At 62.2% G+C, this 19,535-nt stretch overlaps 1 protein-coding gene across 8 annotated transcripts in view; it reads left to right on the top strand.

Moving 5' to 3' along the window:
- Positions 1–6,343: 6,343 nt before the first annotated feature.
- The window catches only part of PRDM16 (PR/SET domain 16), a 365,577-nt gene continuing 352,385 nt past the window's right edge, over positions 6,344–19,535 (top strand). For 4 of the 8 annotated variants that reach the window (XM_077978756.1, XM_077978731.1, XM_077978741.1 and 1 more), the window contains exon 1: positions 6,344–6,856. In XM_077978756.1, the coding sequence (XP_077834882.1) occupies positions 6,820–6,856 (37 nt within the window). In that variant the 5' untranslated portion in view covers positions 6,344–6,819. The remainder of the gene's footprint in view (positions 6,857–19,535) is intronic. The other 4 variants (XM_077978749.1, XM_077978722.1, XM_077978740.1 and 1 more) reach the window with 1 other exon arrangement.

The raw sequence follows: 19,535 nt of genomic DNA, 5'->3' as shown, positions 1-19,535 counted from the left end.
CCTGGTGTCTGCTCTATTCTTGCCGGCTCTTTGAGCTGTGTCTCGACCGCCACCACCACTACAGTTACTGCTTTAGTAGAAAGCAAAGCTCGCAGGGGTAGACCCTTGGGTGTCCCTCGGCCACCTCACTCCGCTCCCGTCCTTCCCCGTAGGTCCTGCCCCAGGAGGTGGGAGGCCCGGAGGCGAGAAGGTATGCTCAGACCACGGCCCCTGCTTCCCCCACCCCACCTCCTCCTTCTACACCCAGAAAGGTAGTTTGTGTCAGATCCAGAAGCTCAGCTCCCCAGGCCATGCTGCGGGTCCCCGCCCAGATGTGTGGGAACGCGGCCCGCCGGTACTAAAAGACCTACGTCCTTGGAAGTGGGTACGGGGATGGCCTATTCCCTCCCGCGAGGTTCGTTGTATCTAGGGGGGCCTGGGTCTCCAGTCCTCCCCCACCCGCTTCTCCCGCAGGCCCTGTCCCCCACCCCCAGCAGCCAAAGCGCCCCTGGCAGCCCCTGCCTTCTCCCCCAAATCCCCTCTGCCCTCCGCAGGATTTCGGGTGCTGGATGATGCCATCTCAGGCTCGAGTCTGCGCGAAACCTCCGGGTTTCTGGAGACCCAAAGGGACCTGAGAGGAAAGCCCAGGGCGGGCCAGATTCTGCGGTGGGGGTGGGAGGAGAGCGACCCCGGGGACGGCGGAGCCGGCCCTCGCCCCTCCTCCACCCAGCGGGCGAAGAGAGTTCCGGGAAGGCCGGGGCAAGGGGAGCGAGGGGAGGAGACAGGGACGGGCAGGGCCGGCTCCAGAGCCTCCTTGGGGCGATCCCTGCCTCGCAAGCCTTTGACCCCCGCCCAGCAAATGAGGCCCACGGGGTGGGCGACCATGGGCCTCCACCTGGCGGCTTCCACCCCGCCATTCTCTCCAGCCAGCCCTGCAATAAACTCCCGGAGGAGCACAGGCGCGCCGGGTCCCATTTCACAGACGGGGAAACTGAGGCGTAGAGAAGAAACCCACCGCAGCTCCGTCTCCACGGTTTCACCTGTGGGGTATCAATCTCTCAGGATCAAAGGCAAAATTTGGTTTTCAAGCTAAGAGGGCCGGCAGTGTGGGGCAGGGCGCTCTGCGGAGAGACGGCCGGAGGGGGCCTTGCAAGCTGAATATGGATTCTGGCGCAAGCCTATGCGGGGAACCGGCTTGGTCACCCGGCCGCCGGCCCTTGTCCCGCGCTCTGGGCGTTTGGGGACGCGGAAGGCGGACTCCCACCTGGCGACTCCCGGAATGCGGCCATCAGGCCCGGAAGGCTACGAGACTCGCCATTTTCGTTGCTGCCAGGGCCCCGCCCGCGCGCGGCCGAACTGCGATCTGAAGACAGAGGCAGCGTCTACGCGAGCAGCGTTCTGGAGCGGTCCCTCTGCCACCTTCCCGCGCGCAGTTCCGCGCGAGCCGCAGGACGCGGGCGCTGTGGGTAACGAAGTTGCTGCCGGTGTGCGCAGACCGGCGGCCCCGGGGTTGCGGCGGCAGGAAGGGACCGCCACTCCATGGCTGCGGGTACGCGTGAACACACGGCTGAAGGTCACACGCAGCGCATCCAGGCAACGACATTCGTTGGCGGATTTTTAAAGGTTCTGAGATCAAGAGGGAAAGCGTGGGAAACCGATTCCGTTTATTGCCCCCAGCGGCGGGGGAGCTCCCGGTTGCAGACACCCAGCGGCTCGACCACTGCAGCGTCCCGGCCCAGTAAGGGCCGCACACGAGTAGGAGTCGTTGGGGGCTTCCTGCACCTTCTCAGTGAGCCCGGTTGGGCCTGGATTAGGCTCCCTCCTGGGCCCAACGGGAGGAGATCAAGGGAGTTCAGGTTCACAGTCTCAATCTCTTAAAACAAAACAAAACAAAAAACTCCGAATTGGGCCGCTGAAGTGCCCATGGGGCATCCAGATACTCCTGACATCTGCGCAGGACAGCGGGGCACTCTGGTGGGGATGCCAGGACACAAAGCTGGGCAGAGGGGTTCCACTGGGATGGCCACAGCATCGTGCCTGCTGATGGCAAGCCGGTCCCCGGAAGCTGCCCATCTGCAAGGGACAAGGATCCTCTTGCAATCAAAATAAGTCAGTTTCCACACATCTGGGGTTTGTTCGAAATCAGCGACGTGGCTCACATTCCTGGGAAGTCCACTCCTCCCAGCTACCCACTCTGGGACCTGGAATCGGGTATCGGCTTTGGGAGGTCCCTACATTTGAGCAGTGCAGGGAACGGAACCTTGCCACCACTGGGCCAGAACTGGGACCTGTGTCGTGTCCTCTCCAAGTATTCCAGGGCACAGGAAGGCTTCCCAGGCCTCGGGTGAGAAGAAGGTTCAAAGGGACCCAGAAATATTGACCCCAGAGTCTGGGGGGGATTCCTATGGCCCCAGTGTGCAGCTGAGGCACAATGCTGGAGGAAGCACCCACTTCGGGTCATTTCAGAGGCCTGAATAGGGAAGAAATGGCCTTTTCGATGACTTGTGTCTCCCACCCACCCCCACCATTCTAGACCAAACGCAGGCTCCTTCCAGCATTCAGCCCCCATTGAGACCCTGCGAGGTACGGGGTCCAAGCAGCCCTCCTCCATGTTCCCCTCTGTCTAGTGGGAGCCAAGTCAGCCATCCCCAAGGGCCCCTGTGGTCTCCTGCCTCCTGCTGCTCAAGTCTGGGAGACATTCCCACCAAGTGTGGGGCAGGAGAACATGCCCAGAGAGTGAGAGCCTCATCCTGGCCTGACTCAGTGGCCCAGATATTGGGGGTGGGGTGAGTGCTGGCGGTCTGGATCCCACCTGGGGCATTTCCAATCTCCCAGGAAAGCCCGTTGGTAAACCAGAGGCTATGTGCTTCCTTGCTACCTGGAGGAACAAGGTGGGGGTGTGGAGTGAGTAAAACCTTGACTTGGAATTCAATAGAGCCTGAGGCCAAGTATCTGAAAACCCATGGCCAAGTTCAAACCCCACAGAGGAGCAGGAGGGAAAGGGGTGAGAACCTGGTGAGGTCAGTCCATCTTGCAAGGTGCCGTGCCCACCTCCTGTCCTGCACACCTCCTGTCCTGCACACCTCCTGTCCTGCACACACAGCCCAAAGCAGGGCTCTCTGGGACCTGAGGGGCTGGAGGTGGGGGCAGCTGGGGCAGCTATGATCCTGCCAGTTGGCATGGGGCACAAGACCTGGCCAAGCGAAGGGGCTCTCTAGCCCTAGAATGCATTTGTAGATTCAGGGAGTGCAGGGTGGGCCGACATGGTAGTTCTGCTACTCAATGGGCTTCTGGGGAACCCCTGGGGCTTGGGGCCCTCCTACTCGATGTCTAATAAGATGCTTCCTCCAGCGCTGCAGGACCAGCATTTCTGCCTCTCAAGTCTGCCCTTTTCTCTAAGGAATTAACCTGGTCATGGGTCTGCAGCCGCTAGAAACACTGGGAGCCTGCAGGGCTCATGGGGAAATCACGTTTCCATGGACTCCCTCTCTGCCCAGACCCCAGCAGAAGTAGGTGGTTAGCTAACCTCCAAGACCCCAGCTATAAGATTGGTTGTGGAACTCGACAGCAGCGTGCAGTTGTCCAGTGTAGGAGCCTCTTTGTGGTCACCCCACACTCACTGTCCTTGGACAACTCAAGGAGGTCAGTGGGAACGAGTTCACAGCACTCACACTGCCAGCACAGGGGCCCCAGGGCCTGGCGTCTGCCCCAAGGCTCTGCAGACCTAGACTTGGTTTGAAAATTGCCCTTAAAAGTTTTAATACCAACCTTTTCCCCACTGGGCCTCCACTTGCCCTACCTGTTCCCCAAGCCCCCCAAAGCCCTTGCCAGACAGGAACACAGACCTGGGCCCCAGGGAGGATCTGCATGTCCTCTTCCCTGCTTCACTCTTTTTCCTCATGGGACTCCTCAATCCTGACCTGCACTCCGCTTCTAAGTCTGGCCACGCGGGGGCAGGGCCTGGCCAGGCCAGGATGCAACCCCGGCCAGGGCCCTGGCCTTGGGGACAGCCTGCCTGGGCTTCTCGAGCAGGCTGGGGAGACACTGACCCACCGGAGCCAGGGCTGCATCAGTGCCTTGCGGGTAGGCAGCCCAGCTTCTCCCTGGCCAGGCTTGACCGGCAGCTACCCCTCCCCAGGCAGATCCGTGACCTCATCCCTACCCTACAGCCTGGAGGAGGGCAGGGGCCAGATGGCACAGACCAGCTTGCTCCCATACCTCCTGCCCTTCTTCCCTAGGTGCTGGCAACAGTGCCAGGGATGGCTGTCCTGTCCTAGCCTGGTCAGGGTTCTGAGAATCACCTCCTGAGCTGGAGGAGGAGGCATGGAAAGGACCCGAGAGAGCTGGGGCACCCCTACAAGAAGGCCAGGACTACACAACCTTGGCATCTGTTGGCTACCTCCAGGCCACAGGCGAAGGAGGCCTTTGCTGGGCTGCAGGGTAAGGGTGGGGAAGGGACCCTCTTTGCAGGTGGGAGTGCTTTGCAGGCACTATGGTAACTTCCCCAGGCCTCCTCCCAAACCTGCGGAGGCTTCAGCAAGGGGGAACTGGGTCCAGAGATACGGGAGTGACCTTGAGTCCTTTCTAGCCAGCAGCTCCAGCCAGGTTGAGCCTACCATCGGGAGTCTGCCCTTGGTAGGGTTTAGGCAGGACAGCGCCTGTGTTCTTGGGCTCCAGCACCTCCCGCCCACTCGGGTGAGCAGGTTCAGAACCGGCCTTGGCCGTCCAGAGCTGCAGCAGTGCCCTAGTCTGCTATGCTGATCAAGACCTCCAGAGCTGGGCCTGTAAACTGAGCTGTTCTGTGCCCCAGCCCCTGTTGAAAGATGGTCAGGGTGTGGGGAGGGTGGGTAAAGGGGTCGATAGACCCTCAGAAGGATGGCAGGGAATGGGGCTGTGCCATTGCTCATGGCCCTTCCCTGGGCAACACTCACCTGGTGCCAGAAACAGCAGAGGTAGCGGCCAGTGAGCGCTTCTTCCATCCAGGGTTCGGGCGGCGAGCTGGCTGCAAGACTGGGCACCCTGGAGCCATGGGAGCCGTATCTGGGTTCGAATCTGAGCAGGGAAGTGGTGCCGACTGCGGAGGATCCAAGGCAGAAGGCCCAGCGCACCGCCGCCACCGGCTCCTGCCCAGCCCAGCTCCGCTGGGCTTTTCCTCTGGGGTAGCGCCGGCCGCACGCCCTTCCCCATCCGGGGCGCCTCTGCTAGGACACCGGGGTCTCGGATTTCTCAGGGCTGCTGCGTTTCACCTCCTTTAACGCGGAGGCGCGGAGTTCCACGTGTGGGTCTCAGTGGAGCCGCCACAGGTCTCATTACACAACAAAGGGCAGGGAGGGCACGGCCAGGAGCCTCGCGGGGCGGCGGAGAGACCCCACATCGCGGGCGCGACCCCTGCCTCGAGCTCAGGCTGACTCTGCGGCAGCTCCAAGTTCCGTTCCCGGGCAGGACCTCGGTGCTCCGGAAGGGTGCGGGGGAGCAACCCGGCCAGGGCAGCGCCTCGGTTTCCTTCCAATTCATTCTCGATTCCCAGATACTCAGATGAGAAATCCGCACTTGGACCGTCAGGTTCCTGGGCCGGGGCCACCCTGCCTGCGCTTAGCCCGGCCCCTCCGCCGCAGCGCCTCGGAGTTTGGGGGCTGCAGGGGAAGAGGAAGCGTCTGGTCGGCTCCTATCCGCGCTGCTCCACCTGCGCCGCCGGCCCTTCCGCCCCCTACGCACCTGGGCCCGGAGAGGCCAGAGGGGAGTGTCCCCAGAGGCCCAGGTCCCCGAAGGTGGCCCAGCTCGGGCGCTCGCGCAGCCGGGTACTCACCTGGGGGGCGCGGCGGCAGGAGCGCGCGGGCGGAGAGGTGCGGGCGCCCTGGGACAACCAGCCGAGGACGCCTGGTGTTTGGACGGCCGCCCCCGCGCTGTCCCCCCTTGCGAGGCGTGTTGGCCTCCGCGGCCTCGCGAGGGACCGAGGGCGGCGGGTCCGAGTGCCGCCCGCCGGCCTGGGCAGTGGCGGAGCGCAGAGCTGGCGGCGCCTCCGCTGTTGTTTTTGAGCCGCGAAGCCCGAAGCAGCAGCCGTTGGGTGGGGGCGAAGGGGAGGAGGCGGGGGCCGGGAGGCCCGAGGGGGGCGGCGGGGCCCGGAGGGGCTTCGGAGGAGCCGGGTTCTGGCGCGCGAGCCCCGACGCCCCCTCCAGCGCCCCGCGGGGCGGGGACGGGGGCCGAGGGGAGAGTGCAGGAGAAAAGCGGGCCGGGGCGACTGGGAATGCAAAGCTTTTTAATTAGTAATAAAACGCTGTAAAATGGAGCAAAACCAGCCCGGACCCGCGTCCGAACTATCGGCGCGTGTGCCCCGAGATCCAAGGAAGTCGTGTGGAAACCCGCAGCCGCCGCCCCATCTTCGGCCCCGACTGGGGCGGGAGCAGCAGTGCGACGCGCCGCGACGCAGGGGCAGGGTGGGGGGATAGTCACCTCGCCTCCGGGGCCACCTGGGTCCTTTTAAAGTGTCCGGGGTGCGGGCCCCGGGCGGGAGCGCCGAGCACGGAATGTTTTCTTAAAGGGCCAGTTCCGAGCTGCGCTGAAAAGGGGGGGAGAGGGGGGAGAGATAAGTGAGACGAAGACCGAGAAGGCCGAGGAGAGCCCCCCAATCCCGCGCCGAGGCGGCGGCGGCGGCGGCGGCGGCGCGACGATGAGGATGATGAATACATTGCAAAGTTTTTTTGGCCCCGGCGAGGGGTGTCAGATTGAGTGCTCTGTGCGCATGTGCGAAGGTGTCCAAACTGACAATGCTGGGGAGATGAAGATAGTGTGTGGCTGCTTCTGGACTCAAGGAGGAGGAGAGAGATTCCGCGAGCCGACACCATGCGATCCAAGGCGAGGGCGAGGAAGCTAGCCAAAAGTAAGTCTCCCGCGCTCGGCCGCGCCGCGCCGCCGGGGCCCGGGCCGCCGGGCCGGGGCGCCCGGGCCAGGGGTGCGCGTCGGGGCGCGGCCGGCGCGCCCGCGGCTCCGGGCCCCCGGCTCGGCCGCGCGGCCCGGGGGGCTGCTCCGCCTCTCGCGCTCCGGGGCGACCGGGCTCGGCGCGGAGGCTCGGGGCGCCCGGGCCGCGCGCTCCCCGAAGGCGCCGGCCCCCTCCCCGCCGAACCCCCTCCCCCCCCACCAGTGTCAGGCGCTCGGGCCCGGGAACCCGAGGCGCGCGGTGGGGGCCGGGGAGGGGGGCGGAGGGGGAGGGCCGGGGGTGGAGGGGAGCGAAAAGTGAAAGTTAGCGAAAAGTTGACGAAAGGGGAGAGCAACTTTTTCCTCCCCGCTCGCTCTCTCCCTCTCTCTCTCCGAGTGGCTCTCAGTCCTGGTCAAATCATATTCCGGGCTTTTGAAATAGTGGGCGCTAGAGCACCGCCTTTGGCGTCCGCCAGCCGGGCGCAGAGGAGGGAGACCCCGAGCCGGGGAGGGGCGGAGGAGGGGGCGCGGGCCGGCGCCCACCCGGTTCCGCGGGCGCAGGAGCAGGGGTAGCAACGGCGGGACAGCCGCAGCCACTTGGGGAGCAAAATGGAGACTTTTGCCCGGGCTGGGAACTGTGGTCGTGAAGTTTATCCCCCGGCGGTGCCCCGCATGGTGGAGGGCGCTCCTCTGGGACGCCGGCAGCCTGCGCGGGCCGCCCGGGCGACCGTGCCTCCGACAGCAGGGTCCCTACCAGGCGACCTCCCGACCCACCGCTACCGCCCTCGGGCCCGCGCGGACCCCTCTGTACCCGCTTGCCTGGCACAGCCGGGCCCGGCGGGGACAGAGCTGCCCCGGCCAGACTGCCTGGTCCTCGGTCTTACTTTCTCTTTCGCTCCGTCTCGGCCGAGCCCCGGGCTCCGCGCGCCCCGCCTGCCGCCAGCCGGTCCTTGCCGCGGGCCGGTTGCTCCAGCCACCCGCGCCCTCGCCCGCCACTGCGCCTCCGAGCAGCCCGCGCGCAACCCGCAGCCCCGGCTGCCGGCGCCATCCGCGGTGAGGCCGGCGGGCAGGTGAGGACGGGCGGCGCCGCGGCCCGACCAGCGCGGCTCCCGCAGCCCCGCCGAAGCCCCGGCTGCAGCGAAGCGGCCAGTGCCGCGCGGAGCGGAATCGGCGCCGCCTGCTCCCGCCGCCCCCTCCTCTGCAGGCCGCCCGCCCGCCCACCCGCGGAAGAGGCGCCCGGGCCGCTCCCCTCGAGGTCCCCGCCCGACCCACGCCGTTCCGTTCGCGCCTCCAGGGCCAGGTCCCGCCAGGCCGGCCTCGCAGCTCCCGGGGCCGAGACCCCAAGCGTGAGCCGGGTGGGCGCAGGACTCTCGGAGGTTTTCCGAACTCCGCTCCCTCGGCTTGGGACCCGCCCGGCTAGTCCCAACAGCGGCCCGGCGGCCGTAGGCCCCGCGCTCTGTGCGCCAGGGAAAAGCAGCTCCCGAGTTATGCCGGACGCCCCTGCGCCCCGCCGTCAGCCGTTCCCGGCCCCTCGGTGAGGCGCCCCCTTCCCGCCGCGCTCTGCTGCCGGGTGCCCTTGGCCTCGGCCTCTCGTGACCTCTGACCCCTCTTGGTGCGAACAAGGCCAGGCGTTTCGCCGCCGACGCGAAGGGGCTGTCTGTGCGCGGCGTTGCGGACCCTCCGCGCGTGGGGTGTACGTGTGCGTGTTCGGGTTCGGTTCTGTGTGTGCACCGCGGGCCTGCTCAGAGTCGGGGCCACCGGGCTGCGTGTGGGCCACCAGGTCAGGCCCTAGCCCAGGATGGGCCCGAAGCTGGAGCGAAAAAGGGGAAAGCGGCCGCGCTGACGCCGGGGCCTTCGCTGCAAGCGAGAGGCGGACTCGGCGCACCCGCGCGGCCTCGGAAACTTCCAAGAGGCCCCGGCTCTCCGCTGGCTCCACCTCTGCCAGGTGGGGAAGATGGCCCGGGACCGGGTCCGCTCAAGACCAGAACTGGTGCCTGGCAGCCGTCTGGTGGCCTGGCCCGGAGGCCGGAGAGCCGGGCCCAGGGGGAGCGCCGAGCGCTGGCTTCCTTTTCCCGAGAGTCTTTAGTGAGGAAAAACCCCATGAGAGGTGATTGCAAGGCCTCAGCCCTCTGCCCACACTTGGCCGAGCGCTGGGAACCCCTCCTTCCGGGCTCCACAGCTGGGACCGCTTGTCCCCAGGCCCCCCAAGGTGGCTGAGGCAGGTTCGGGATCACACTGCCTGCCCTGAGCAAGGCAGGATCCGCTGAAGAATTTCATTTCATCAGGCGATATTTTAAGCAGATGTGGACTTCCCCAGGGACCACAGTCCATTACCCGAATCAAAGGCGGTAGGGCCAGCACTGCAGCCAGCAGGTCCTCCCCTCCCCACAATGCTGACCAGGTCAGGGGACTGTGGGGTGGGGCAGGGGCAAGGTCATGGTTACCAGGCTGGTATTCAGGCTGGGCACAGAACAGCCACCAGGCCAGTGGAGGCGACCCCATGACCCAGCGTTTTGGGGGCCACCGCCGAGTGTGCATCTGGAGGTGTAATCTCGTTTGTGTTTCCCTGGAGACGCCATTCCAAGCCTCCTTCAGGTGGGTTGCTCCTCTGGGCTGGGTCTGGTGAAGGGCTGAATAGTGGCGGCTCTGGGGGTGACCTGGGCTCCTAGCTGAGCTTTCCAAGGACAGAGGTGGCCACTGGGGCACCCAAGCCGGGGCTGTGGCTGAGCTGACGGGAAACCTACAGCCTCCTCCACCTGAGCCTGGGGGCCAGGAGCAGAGTGAGGACAGTTCAGGGACAGGGTCCCCCTACCGAAGCCAGGGCAGTAGGGCCGGTGGGGAAGGGGCCGCTGCGGCCCCACATCACAAACTCAACGCTTAACAAAAGCTTATTGTTTCTAGGGCTGTTGTGAGCCAGGTGGGCAGGTGGGGGGTTAGCACCACTAAGGTGCCCTCTGGACCACCATCCCCCTCACAGCACAGCTGGGGACCTCTGTGCAGGAGAAGGATGTGCCCGTCGGTGCCCCCATCAGAGCTGCTCCTTGAGGCCTGATCCCCACCTAGGTGGCAGACCCCATGTCCTAGACGCCACATACTCCAGGGCAGGGGGAGTGTCCTCTCCACAAGTGCCATCTAGCCCCTGGGGTAGGGGAGCTGCGGCCCCCCTAGATGGGGACTGCGTGTGTCCTGCTTGTTTCTGAGGGTGATGTGTGTGGAAGGTGTGTTGGAGACAGGGTAGAGGTGAGCGGGGCTGGAGGCCCAACTCACAGCCTCTTTCCTTCTTCCTGCAGAAACAGGCCAGGCTGACTGGACCCTCCCCTCTCCCACCCTCCCTGGGGAAGTTGGCCTCTTCCACCAGTCCCCTCCCCGGAGCCAGGACGGCAGCCTTCCGTCTGGAGGCGGGTTAGGGCAGCAGCGCCAGGACGTCCGGCGGGAGTCCAGCCTCTTGCCCCGCTTCGGACGAAAACATAGAGGCTGCGGTGGAGGGGTGGAGTGCAGGGCTGGCCGCCAGGGCCTGGTGCCCCACGGCAGGGGGCTGTGTGTCGCCCACAGGCCCTCCCTGTGCCCCTGGCTTCGCAGGTGTGCCATGGCTCGGAAGCTGGCAGGAGGGGGCTTGCCAAGCTGGCTTTGGAGCAACTGCTGGGTGGGCTCCTTGGGGACAGGCGCTGGCCATGCCCTAGGCTCGCCAACCACCAGACACCCACTGGGGGCGTCCTGCTTGTCCTGTGAGCGGCTCTTCCAGAGCAGGTGCTGGCCAGACCTCCTGGCCCCTCCTGGCCCCAAGGCTTCCTCCGCTCCCAAGCCGTCCTCTGGGCAGTGCGCAGAGCAGGGCACCAGGGCTGCCGTTTCTGCCGGGAGGCTGTGGGGGAAGGTGGCCCGGCAGCCAGGGGCTCCCCCCACCAGGCCCCTCAAGGGAGGCGAGGCTGGTGGCAGCTCGCTGGGACGCCGTGGGCCCGATTAGCCCCCTGTTTTATTCAATTAGGAGGCAATTAGGGATCCTTGGGGGGCTGGGGCTGGTAATTAAGGTGATGTATAATTAGAGTTTCAACAAAAATTATCCAGGATTAAAAATCTTTTGAATAATTTCGTTTAAAATTTTCAAATAGCGTTAAATACAATTTATCAGGTTTTGAATCAAACCCGTGTAACAAGTCTTGGAAGCTGCAGCTCCCGTCGCCGGCGCGGGAGGACCAGGAGCAGCTCCGGCGACTTGCCCGTGCGGGAAAGAAACTTCGCGAGCGAAGCCAGCTGGCTGGGGCCTCGCCGCGGTGCAGCGGCGGCCGCGGGCTCAGAATCGGGCCGCCGAGGGCTGCAGACGGCGCGGGCCGGGTCGGGGAGCGGGGCCTGGGAGACCCCTGGCCGGCTGGTGGTCTAGGCAGACTTCCCGCTCCCCGCGCACAAAGTCGCGGCCAATTACCGCGGAGCAGCGCCCGCGTCTACACAGCGCAGCCTGGCGCCCCGACCCTGGCCGGGCGGGAGCGGCTCTCTCCCCTTCTAGAGCCCCAGCTTGGACCCGAGGGTCCCCTCCTCCTGGCCTCCCTTGCGGAGGAGGGCAGCCTCCGCGTCCCCAACCGCCGACCCTCGACCTCGTGCGGGACACCGTGGGCGCCAGGCCCCTTTTTGCCTCGGTTCCCTGCGGCATCCCCGACCCGCGCCCCGAGAGACGCGGGAGCGCGCGCCGCCTGAGTTTAAGTAGGGGCTGTAGGGAGAGGGAAGTGCAGAGAAACCGAGGCAGAGGGTGGGGATCCGGCTTTCGAGGGTAGACCTGCCTGCCCAGTCTGATCCGCAGCCTGGGCTCCTGCTGGGCAACCGCGGGAGACTGGCAGGGCTTCCTAGCGTACTTGGAAGACAGGACACCTCCTCCCTTCACTGACCCCGGGAAGACAGAGTGCAGAGGAGCAGGCACCACTTTTGGAAGTGAGAAATCCCAGGCGCAGAGAGGTGGAGTAACTCTTGGGAGGCCACACAGCAAATTGAGGGCTCCACTGAAATTCAGTGAAATGAAGACCTCCAGGGTTTCTTATGTAGCATTCCCCTCCCCCACAGAGCACTGCAGGCTGCTGCTAATTCCATAGGGTGTGCGTGTGTGTGTGTGTGTGTCAGGGTTTAAGCATTTTCTCAAGGCCAGTGCTCAACTTGTAGCAGGTCTGTTCTTAAAAAGCAGGCAGGACGTCACACGCGTCCAGCGTGTAAGTGACCTCACACCTGTAGGCTGGATTCCTGCTTCGCAGGGTCTGGACTCCTGCTGGGCTCCATCCCCCACCGCTCCTGCCCCTGCTGTGGGTGTCCTGCCCCCAAAGGCAGGCACAGAGGAGCAGAAACCTTGGTCAGGTGGCCTGGCCTGCGCCCTCCACACCCCCTCGCTCACTGCCTTAGGAGAAATGCAGGAGGTTCAGGTTGGTCCAGGAGGTGTAGGACCTGCCCCTTGCCACCCCTCAGATCTGGAGGCGAATAACCACCCCCACCCCCTCCCCCCTCCCCACCCGCATCTCAGCAATCAAGGGGAGGTGGAGCTGCTGCTGCCCTGTTGGTCTGAGCTACAGGGCAGAAAGGGATGGCAGCCGACGTCTCTGGTCCAGCCTGGCATGGGCCGTGACTCCTCAAGTCTGGGTGTCTCCTAGGCTGCAGCAGGGCCACGGTGGCCGTTCTGGGCCAGGAGTGCTCCCAAGCTTCGGTGGGCCCAGAGCAGGGGAGGGATGGCCTCTTCCTGCTCTGACCACTTCACTCTTGGGCTTTTGCCATCAAATCCTCCACGGTCTGGAGGTGCCTGGGCTGGCCCGCCTGGCGGGCCTAGCCTGAGAGGCAGGAACAATGCCCTGAGGCCTGAAGACAGGAGTGCCGGCCCCTCCAAGACCATATTTGTTTAATAGTTAACATTTTGGACAAAAAAGGAGGGAAGTCAGATTCTGGTGAAGGTTTTGCTTATTTTATATCCACTATAACTATTTCTGTCCATGAAAATTGGCTTAATTATATCAATGGAATGTTTCTTTTTCAATTCTGTATGCAATTAGTCCATCTTGCCGGCTGCAATTTATTTTAATAAAAAAATAAACCAGTGGTGTGTTCAGTTCCTCGTCCCCTGGGGACAAATGCGATTGGTGTGTTTAATTTCATTAACTACAATGCGGCCTACTGGAAAAATGTATAAAATCAGCTTTATACAGCTTAAACACTGGCATTTGAAACAAATCATTATTGCATTAGCTGTCACACTGGTAATTCTAGAATCTAAGGAAAAAAATATATTATGGCTGTTTTTATAACCCTTTGCAAATGCACTGTTAAAATAATTTATAATCATTTTAAAACATGGCTGGGTCCTAGTGACTATTTCATCTCCTCTGAATAAGGCTCTGTGCCATCCCATGCGCATTTTCCGCGCTGATGGCGGTGCTGTTTCCAAGCCTGCACACGCACCTCTCAGGGCGGAGGCCGTGGAGCCTGTGTTGAAACGAACCCGGTGACAAGGAGTCACTTTTTCATTCTGGCCTGAACCCCGCTCTTCAGGCGGAGTAGTGGGTGCGGTGACAGGCTCATGTGCGATCCACCTCGGGCCAGAGGGGACCCCAGAGGCCAGAGGCTGCAGAACCCTCAGCAGCTGCTGCTCGCCATCTTCCTGGGGGAGGAGGAGTCACGTACCAGGCTTGACCGAGAGTGAGCCAAGCCCCCCACGCATGGGGTGCCCACTTCAAATGTATAGAACCAGGAGCAGCCTCTGCTCTGCCCACCTCGAGGCCCTGCTTGGCAAAGCGGCTCTCTGAGCCCGCTGTGAGGAAACCCACCAGATCGACGGTCCTCTCGGGATAACAGGCTTCCCAGCACACTGTGCCGCTCCAGCCCATGCTCCGTCAAGCGTGGGTGTGCGAGGGGGTGTGTCCAAGCACGTGTGTGTGTGTCCAAGTGTGCGTGTGTGTTGCGATCCGTGTCTTTACTGCAGCCCTGGCCACATCTGCACTGACCGCTGGATGCAGGGAGGGTGCGGGATACATGCTCCCTGTCCAACTGGGGTGGACCTGGGGCTCTCAGAGGATCTGTTGGGGCCGGGAAGACGAGGGAAGGGTTTGCTTTTCCTGCTTCTGAGATGTGCTCTGAGGAGGCTGAGTTGTGCCACAGACGCCCTTGCTAGTGGCCGCCGGCTGGTCCCCCGCGTGGAGTGGCTCAGGGAAGGTGTCTGGGTGTGCAGGAGCAGGGACACATGGGCTCAGCTTCTGTCTGCTCCCAGCATCTCTGGGCAGAAGCAGTGGAGCCCGGGGCTTCTCCCAGGGTGTCTGTCTCCTTCCTCGCCCACAGGTAGTGCCAGGGGGGCATTAACAGGAAGGAAAGGGCTCAGGTGACTTAGCTGGAGGCCAGGGGCCAGGGCTGCCTTCCCTTAGGTGTGCAGAGGAGTTAGCTGGAGGCCGGGGCCAGGGCTGCCTTCCCTTGGGTGTGCGGAGCAGAGGATTTCCAGGCTTTACGGGTGCTTCTTAGGTAATTCCCAGAAACCTGCTCGGTTTGCTTGGGCACATTAAGGACTATTCCCTGTCCCTCCTCCTTAGCCTTTCGACTTACCTTGATGGATTTACTTAGGTTTGGTTTTCTCCTCTGATACCAAATGTGTATTCTATAAGGAACTTCAGCTTGGGGTGATGGTGGGTGTTTTGTGGGGGGACACAGGAACTCCACAGAGCACACATCTCTGGGTCTGAAGCCCCTTCTTGCTTCTCAGAGGGGCTGGTCTGCATCTTGGCTGGCTCTCCCCAAACCTGTGGCTCTGGGGCCAGTTCCCGTTGAAGTGGCCCCCCACAGGGCAGGTCTCCAGGCCTGCAGTTTGCTTTCCGTGGGGTGTGCTGCGGCGTTGGGAAATCAGCAGCTTTGTCTCCTTTCCCACTTTAGAAGAATCACAAAGCTGAATGTTTGGGGCAAATATGAAGTCCTGGTCCATGGGCCTCCTAGAGGCTGCTGGCGAGGTCTCCCGTGGGGCCTGGCCCTGTCCCATGACACAGGCCCAGGAGTGTCCCACATCAGCCCCAGAAACCCAGGCTCTGTTCGCCCCAACTCTGCATCGTGTGCGTGTCCTGCTCTCCCAGGGTCCCCAGCCCCATGCTGGCCTGGGTTTGCTGCTGGCCCCCTCCCTCATTGCTGCTGGACTCTCCCCTTTGTGAAACCAGGTAAAGGTGAGGACACTTTGGACAATAAAAGTGAGTTTGAACTTGGTTGAAGAAGTGCGGCCGTGTCTGCACGCGTGTGAACCGGTTCCTCCAGCGGGGGTGTCTGCACAGAAGGATCTGGAAGGTCCACCAGGGTATTTAGTGCGTGCTTTTTCCCGGACGTCGGGGTCCCAGAGCCAGGCTGGGGTGCTTCACAATGTCTCCTCCAATCAGCCAGGCGGCCAGCTGGGGAGCTTCGTTTTTGTCTCCTTGGTCTGTTTGGGAAGCTGACTGGTCAGTCCTCAGCCCCAGCCTGTGTGTGTGTTGTGGGGGGTGGGTGTGCAGGCCGCAGGGGCTCACAGGCCAGGCCCGGTGCGTGGACCACCAGTACTGCGGCATCGCTGTAGGCAGGGCCCGGACCACATGATAAAGCCAAACCACACGGGGGTCTTCCCTAGGCTGCAGCAGAAGAACCGCTCTGACTCCTGCCTTATAGCTCAGCCCTGAAATAAAACATGCAATGATTATTAGCTGCTCATTTCAAACTAGGAGGCGCAGGTGCCGGAATCTGTTCTGGCCCCTGCCACATGCAGTGGGTGCCTCCCCCGTCCCCGCCGCCTCCCCACAGTCGGCCTCCCTGGGTCTCCTCCGTCCTTGCCTCTGTCCTGGGGTGGAAACAGCTGTTGGCACGTGCCACTTTTTTTCTTATCAGAGGCCTCCTAGTTCTTGCAGGGGGCTTGGGGCTTCTGCAAGTTCCATTCCCATCCGTCCGCTCATCTTTCCTGGTGCCAAGCATAGTGTGGTGGGATTCCTGTGCGCCGGGCTCTGAGACCTGCATGTCAGGGGGCAGAGGACCTCTCCAGCTGCAGGATGCATGCTTGGGGCCCACCTGGAGGGAGACAGGGTCCCCGAGCTCTGGGTGGTACAGGCTGCCTCCCGCTGTGGCAAGTCAGGGGCTCAGCAGCTCCACAGCAGGCTCTGTGTCCTCACTGGGGAGTGAGTGGTCCCTCGCCTGGGGGTCCGGACCATGGTGTTCTAAGATGGCAGGAAAGCCAGAATCTGACCAACAGCTCACCCCAATCCCCGCCGCTGGAGACACGAGGCTCAGGGCCTTCTCTCTGCAGTGGCGTGGTGATGCCTGTTCCCAGCCCTGTTTCACATTTGAAAGGCCCAGAAGAGAGGAAGGGAGGCTGCCAGAGAGGAGGGTTATGTAATTTTCTTTGCTGCCATGAGCCTCTGTCTCTCTCTCTTTAATTCGGTAGTTCAAATGAAATTCGTTTCTCTAGTACCTGTGGCAGGCAGGACGCCGCCAAGGTTTTAGCGGAGGGAGGAAATGATGAGGTGCATGCGTGAGGAACGGGCTCTAATGTGACCGGGAGCTCTTGCCCGTGACATGGTTGAATCCTGTATCTGATCTAGACCTGGCGGCCGATAGTACGGCAGCTGTGGATTTCCATAACAGACTCCGCCATGGCTCCTGTAGCTGGGTCTCCCAGGGAAAGGGGAACGCGTTGAAAAATGCCCAGACATTTCTCTCTGCCCAACGGGCTGTAACAGCCTCGTCAGAGAGGCTGGTCACATCAGTCCGTAAAACACTTAAACAAAGACCAAAAGTGACTCTCACCGGAGGAGCCCAAATGGTGACCGCAGGGTGGCCGCGGTGGTCCCCGGGCAAACAGGAAGTCGGCGTGACTGTCTCTGACGGCTCTGGGCATTAATCCTCATTTTACCCCCTGCTGCCCACCGCTTCCCTGGTGGAGCCACGTCCCGGAATCTCCGCTGCTGCCTGGGCCTGTTTGGCCTCAGACTATGCTCCCGAGTGAAGGCCGTGATAGGGAGGAGAGGTCTTGGCTATGTCAGCATCTCTCGGCAGTGCTGGCCTGAGAGCCCCTTCCAGCCCCTTCCAGCCCCACATCAGAGGGTCTGCTGTCATCCCTCTCCCGAGTGCCGCCCTGCTGGCCCAGCCCCTGTGTGTGCACCGGGCTCCTTCGGGGTGCGGTTGCAGGGCTGTCAGGGGGATTGCCCCAAGGTCCGTGGGTCCCTTTCGGAGGGAAGCCTGTAACGCAGAGAGTATCTATTGACTTGGTGAAAATACTGCTGCTTTAGGCAGCAAGCCGCATGGAGCGGCCTGGCCTGAGGGACGTGCCACAGGAGCTGGCTCCCTGGGAGATTTCTGGCCTTCCTTGCGGGTGACCCGCAGGCTCTTATTCCTGGAAAAGCCGATGCGTTTCTGAACTACTTGAAAACCAGAGGGCGTTTTCTTGGCCAGAGCTGACACTGCTTCAGGGAGAAGTGGCCCCTCACATACCCCTTCATCTGGCTGGCATGTTGAGATTGTCTCCAGGGAGCGTGCGGACGCGTGTGTGCTCTGTCTGTCCACAACACACACACCTGCAGGCAAGTGTGCTTCTGAGGTCGGCCCGAGAGGGCCCGCCAAGCTACTCTGTTTCTGTTGATCAGCGACATCGCACGGCTCCCTGCCCTCTTGCACCTTGAAAGAGCCACTTGCCTCCGCTGCACCTCGGTCCTTAGCCCTCCACGGCGCCAGAGTTGGTTGCCTCAGCAGCTCGTGCGCACCCGGCCCAAAGCTGTTCTGCAGCTGGTCACTGTGGGAGAAGAGACTGGAAAAGTTCAAAGGTGGAGAGGCAGCAGCAATCTGGAGCACTTTTCTGAACGCTGTAACCCCTGAGAAGAAACAAAGAGGAAACGAGGCTGTTTAGATAATCCCGGGCCCTGGTGCTTGCATTTAGAAAAATTAGGCCCTCTTGAAAAATTACAGAATTATGCTGCCAGTGTCAGGTTCCCAGATAATGATGTGTCTGTGTGTGAAAATATTAAATTGCAATAACACGCCGTGCGAGTGCCTCTCTGAATGGGGTATTCAGTTCCCAGCCCAGGCTGAGCGTACAGCGAGTGACTGACAGAATACAAATGGTGCCACGAAGCACCGGGGATTTACGGCCGACCCGCGCTTTCCGATCGGTTTCTCTACCCCGGCCCATCCAGCCATCCTTTTCTTTAATGAAACAGCCCGACAATGTGGCTAATTATTTATTTATCACATTAGCAGGAAGAAAAGCTATCAGAGACAGATCAATTTTTCCCTGGAAGTGATTTGACATGACTTTAAAAATAAGATCTACTAAGATATGCTGAGCGGTGTCCTCTGAAACCCCAAATTTTGTTTCATCAACTCGGCTGACAATCCATTTTGCAAAAACGGGAGGCCCGGGCCCCTAAGCCTGCAGCCTGAGAAAAAGCAAACTTGAGCAAGGCCAGCTTGCTCTCCCCTCGGACCGGGCAACTGCTCCTGGATTTCTGTTCTGAGGAACATGTTGGGCAGCTTCTTCCGGGCCAGGGAAATCTGAGCAGCCGCAAGCGAATCTGGGACGATGGCAGATTGTTAATATCTCAGAGCCCCGGAGACTCGGCGTCTCTGACCGTGAGCCTGCGTGAGCAGCGGAATCCGGGCCCGAGCACCCAGTGCTTCCTGGAGAGTGTGTGTGCCTGAGAGTGTGTGTGCGTGGAGCGGGTGGCCGGCCGGGGGGGTGTGCACATTCCGCCGAGTGTCCTCATGAACAAAAGGCCTAAAAAAAAAAAAGCAGAGAGTAAGAGAGCTCAGAGAATCGGGGGGCAGATAGCATGGCCACGAGGGGCTCTCTGGTTTCACGGCTGGGAATCGGAACCTCAGGGCGGAGGCCCCGGAGTCTTAACTTTCCCTCCGTCGGAGGTGTTAGTCTTACCTTCCCGAGGTTAGATAAAGCCGCTAAAAGCCGCTGTTTGTTATTGAATCTCATCTGCTAATTACGGCGGCGGGACTTGGGTTCGAGGCCCCTCGCAGCTGCACCCCGAGTCCCCTGTGCTGGCGGCTGATAAGGGGTCATTCTGTGCTCTTTCCAGAGCGTTTTAGGTTGCGTCCGCTCCTGACAGGTGACCCTCGTTCAAAGGGAACGAGGGGCTGGTGGCCACAGTGGGCGTGAGAGGCCCATTCCTGCAGCCCGGCCCCGCCGGCCCCTGGAGAGACTCCTCGTTTTCCCACCAGACCGAGCGTGGCCGTGTGAGGAGCAGGGCTGAGGTGGGGAGAGTGCCGTCTTGCATTTTCTGACAGTCCCCAGCTCTCTCTCTGCTGGACCTCCTGGCCATACAGCTGCTTCCCACCCCCCGGGTGTCGGTCACTAGAGAGCGGGTAGAGCCTGGCCACAGGGCACATGGGAGACCCCCATGGAAGGCCCGTGTCGGGGGCCAGGGAGACCACCTCCTCGCTGCCCTGGCTAAACACCGGCTTTGCAAAAGCAAAACCCTGCCAGCCCTGCTCCCCTGAGAGACCCAGAGGCAGAGGCCTTCAGAGCCAGCGACAGGATGGGCAGATGAAGCCACGGTGCCCCAAGGTGGCTGTGAAGCCCCCGTGAGCACTGCCCTAAGCTTTCCTGCAACCCTGACGTGTGGAGGCTTCTGAAATTCCCTTGATGCCTCAAAGTTGAGCGCCGCCAGCCTCCAGCCTCAGAGACGGCACCT

Source organism: Macaca mulatta, chromosome 1 (assembly GCF_049350105.2).
Source record: "Macaca mulatta isolate MMU2019108-1 chromosome 1, T2T-MMU8v2.0, whole genome shotgun sequence".
Lineage (NCBI taxonomy): Eukaryota > Metazoa > Chordata > Mammalia > Primates > Cercopithecidae > Macaca > Macaca mulatta.
Note: the sequence above shows the minus strand (reverse complement) of the source record. Positions and strands in the feature narration are given on the sequence as shown.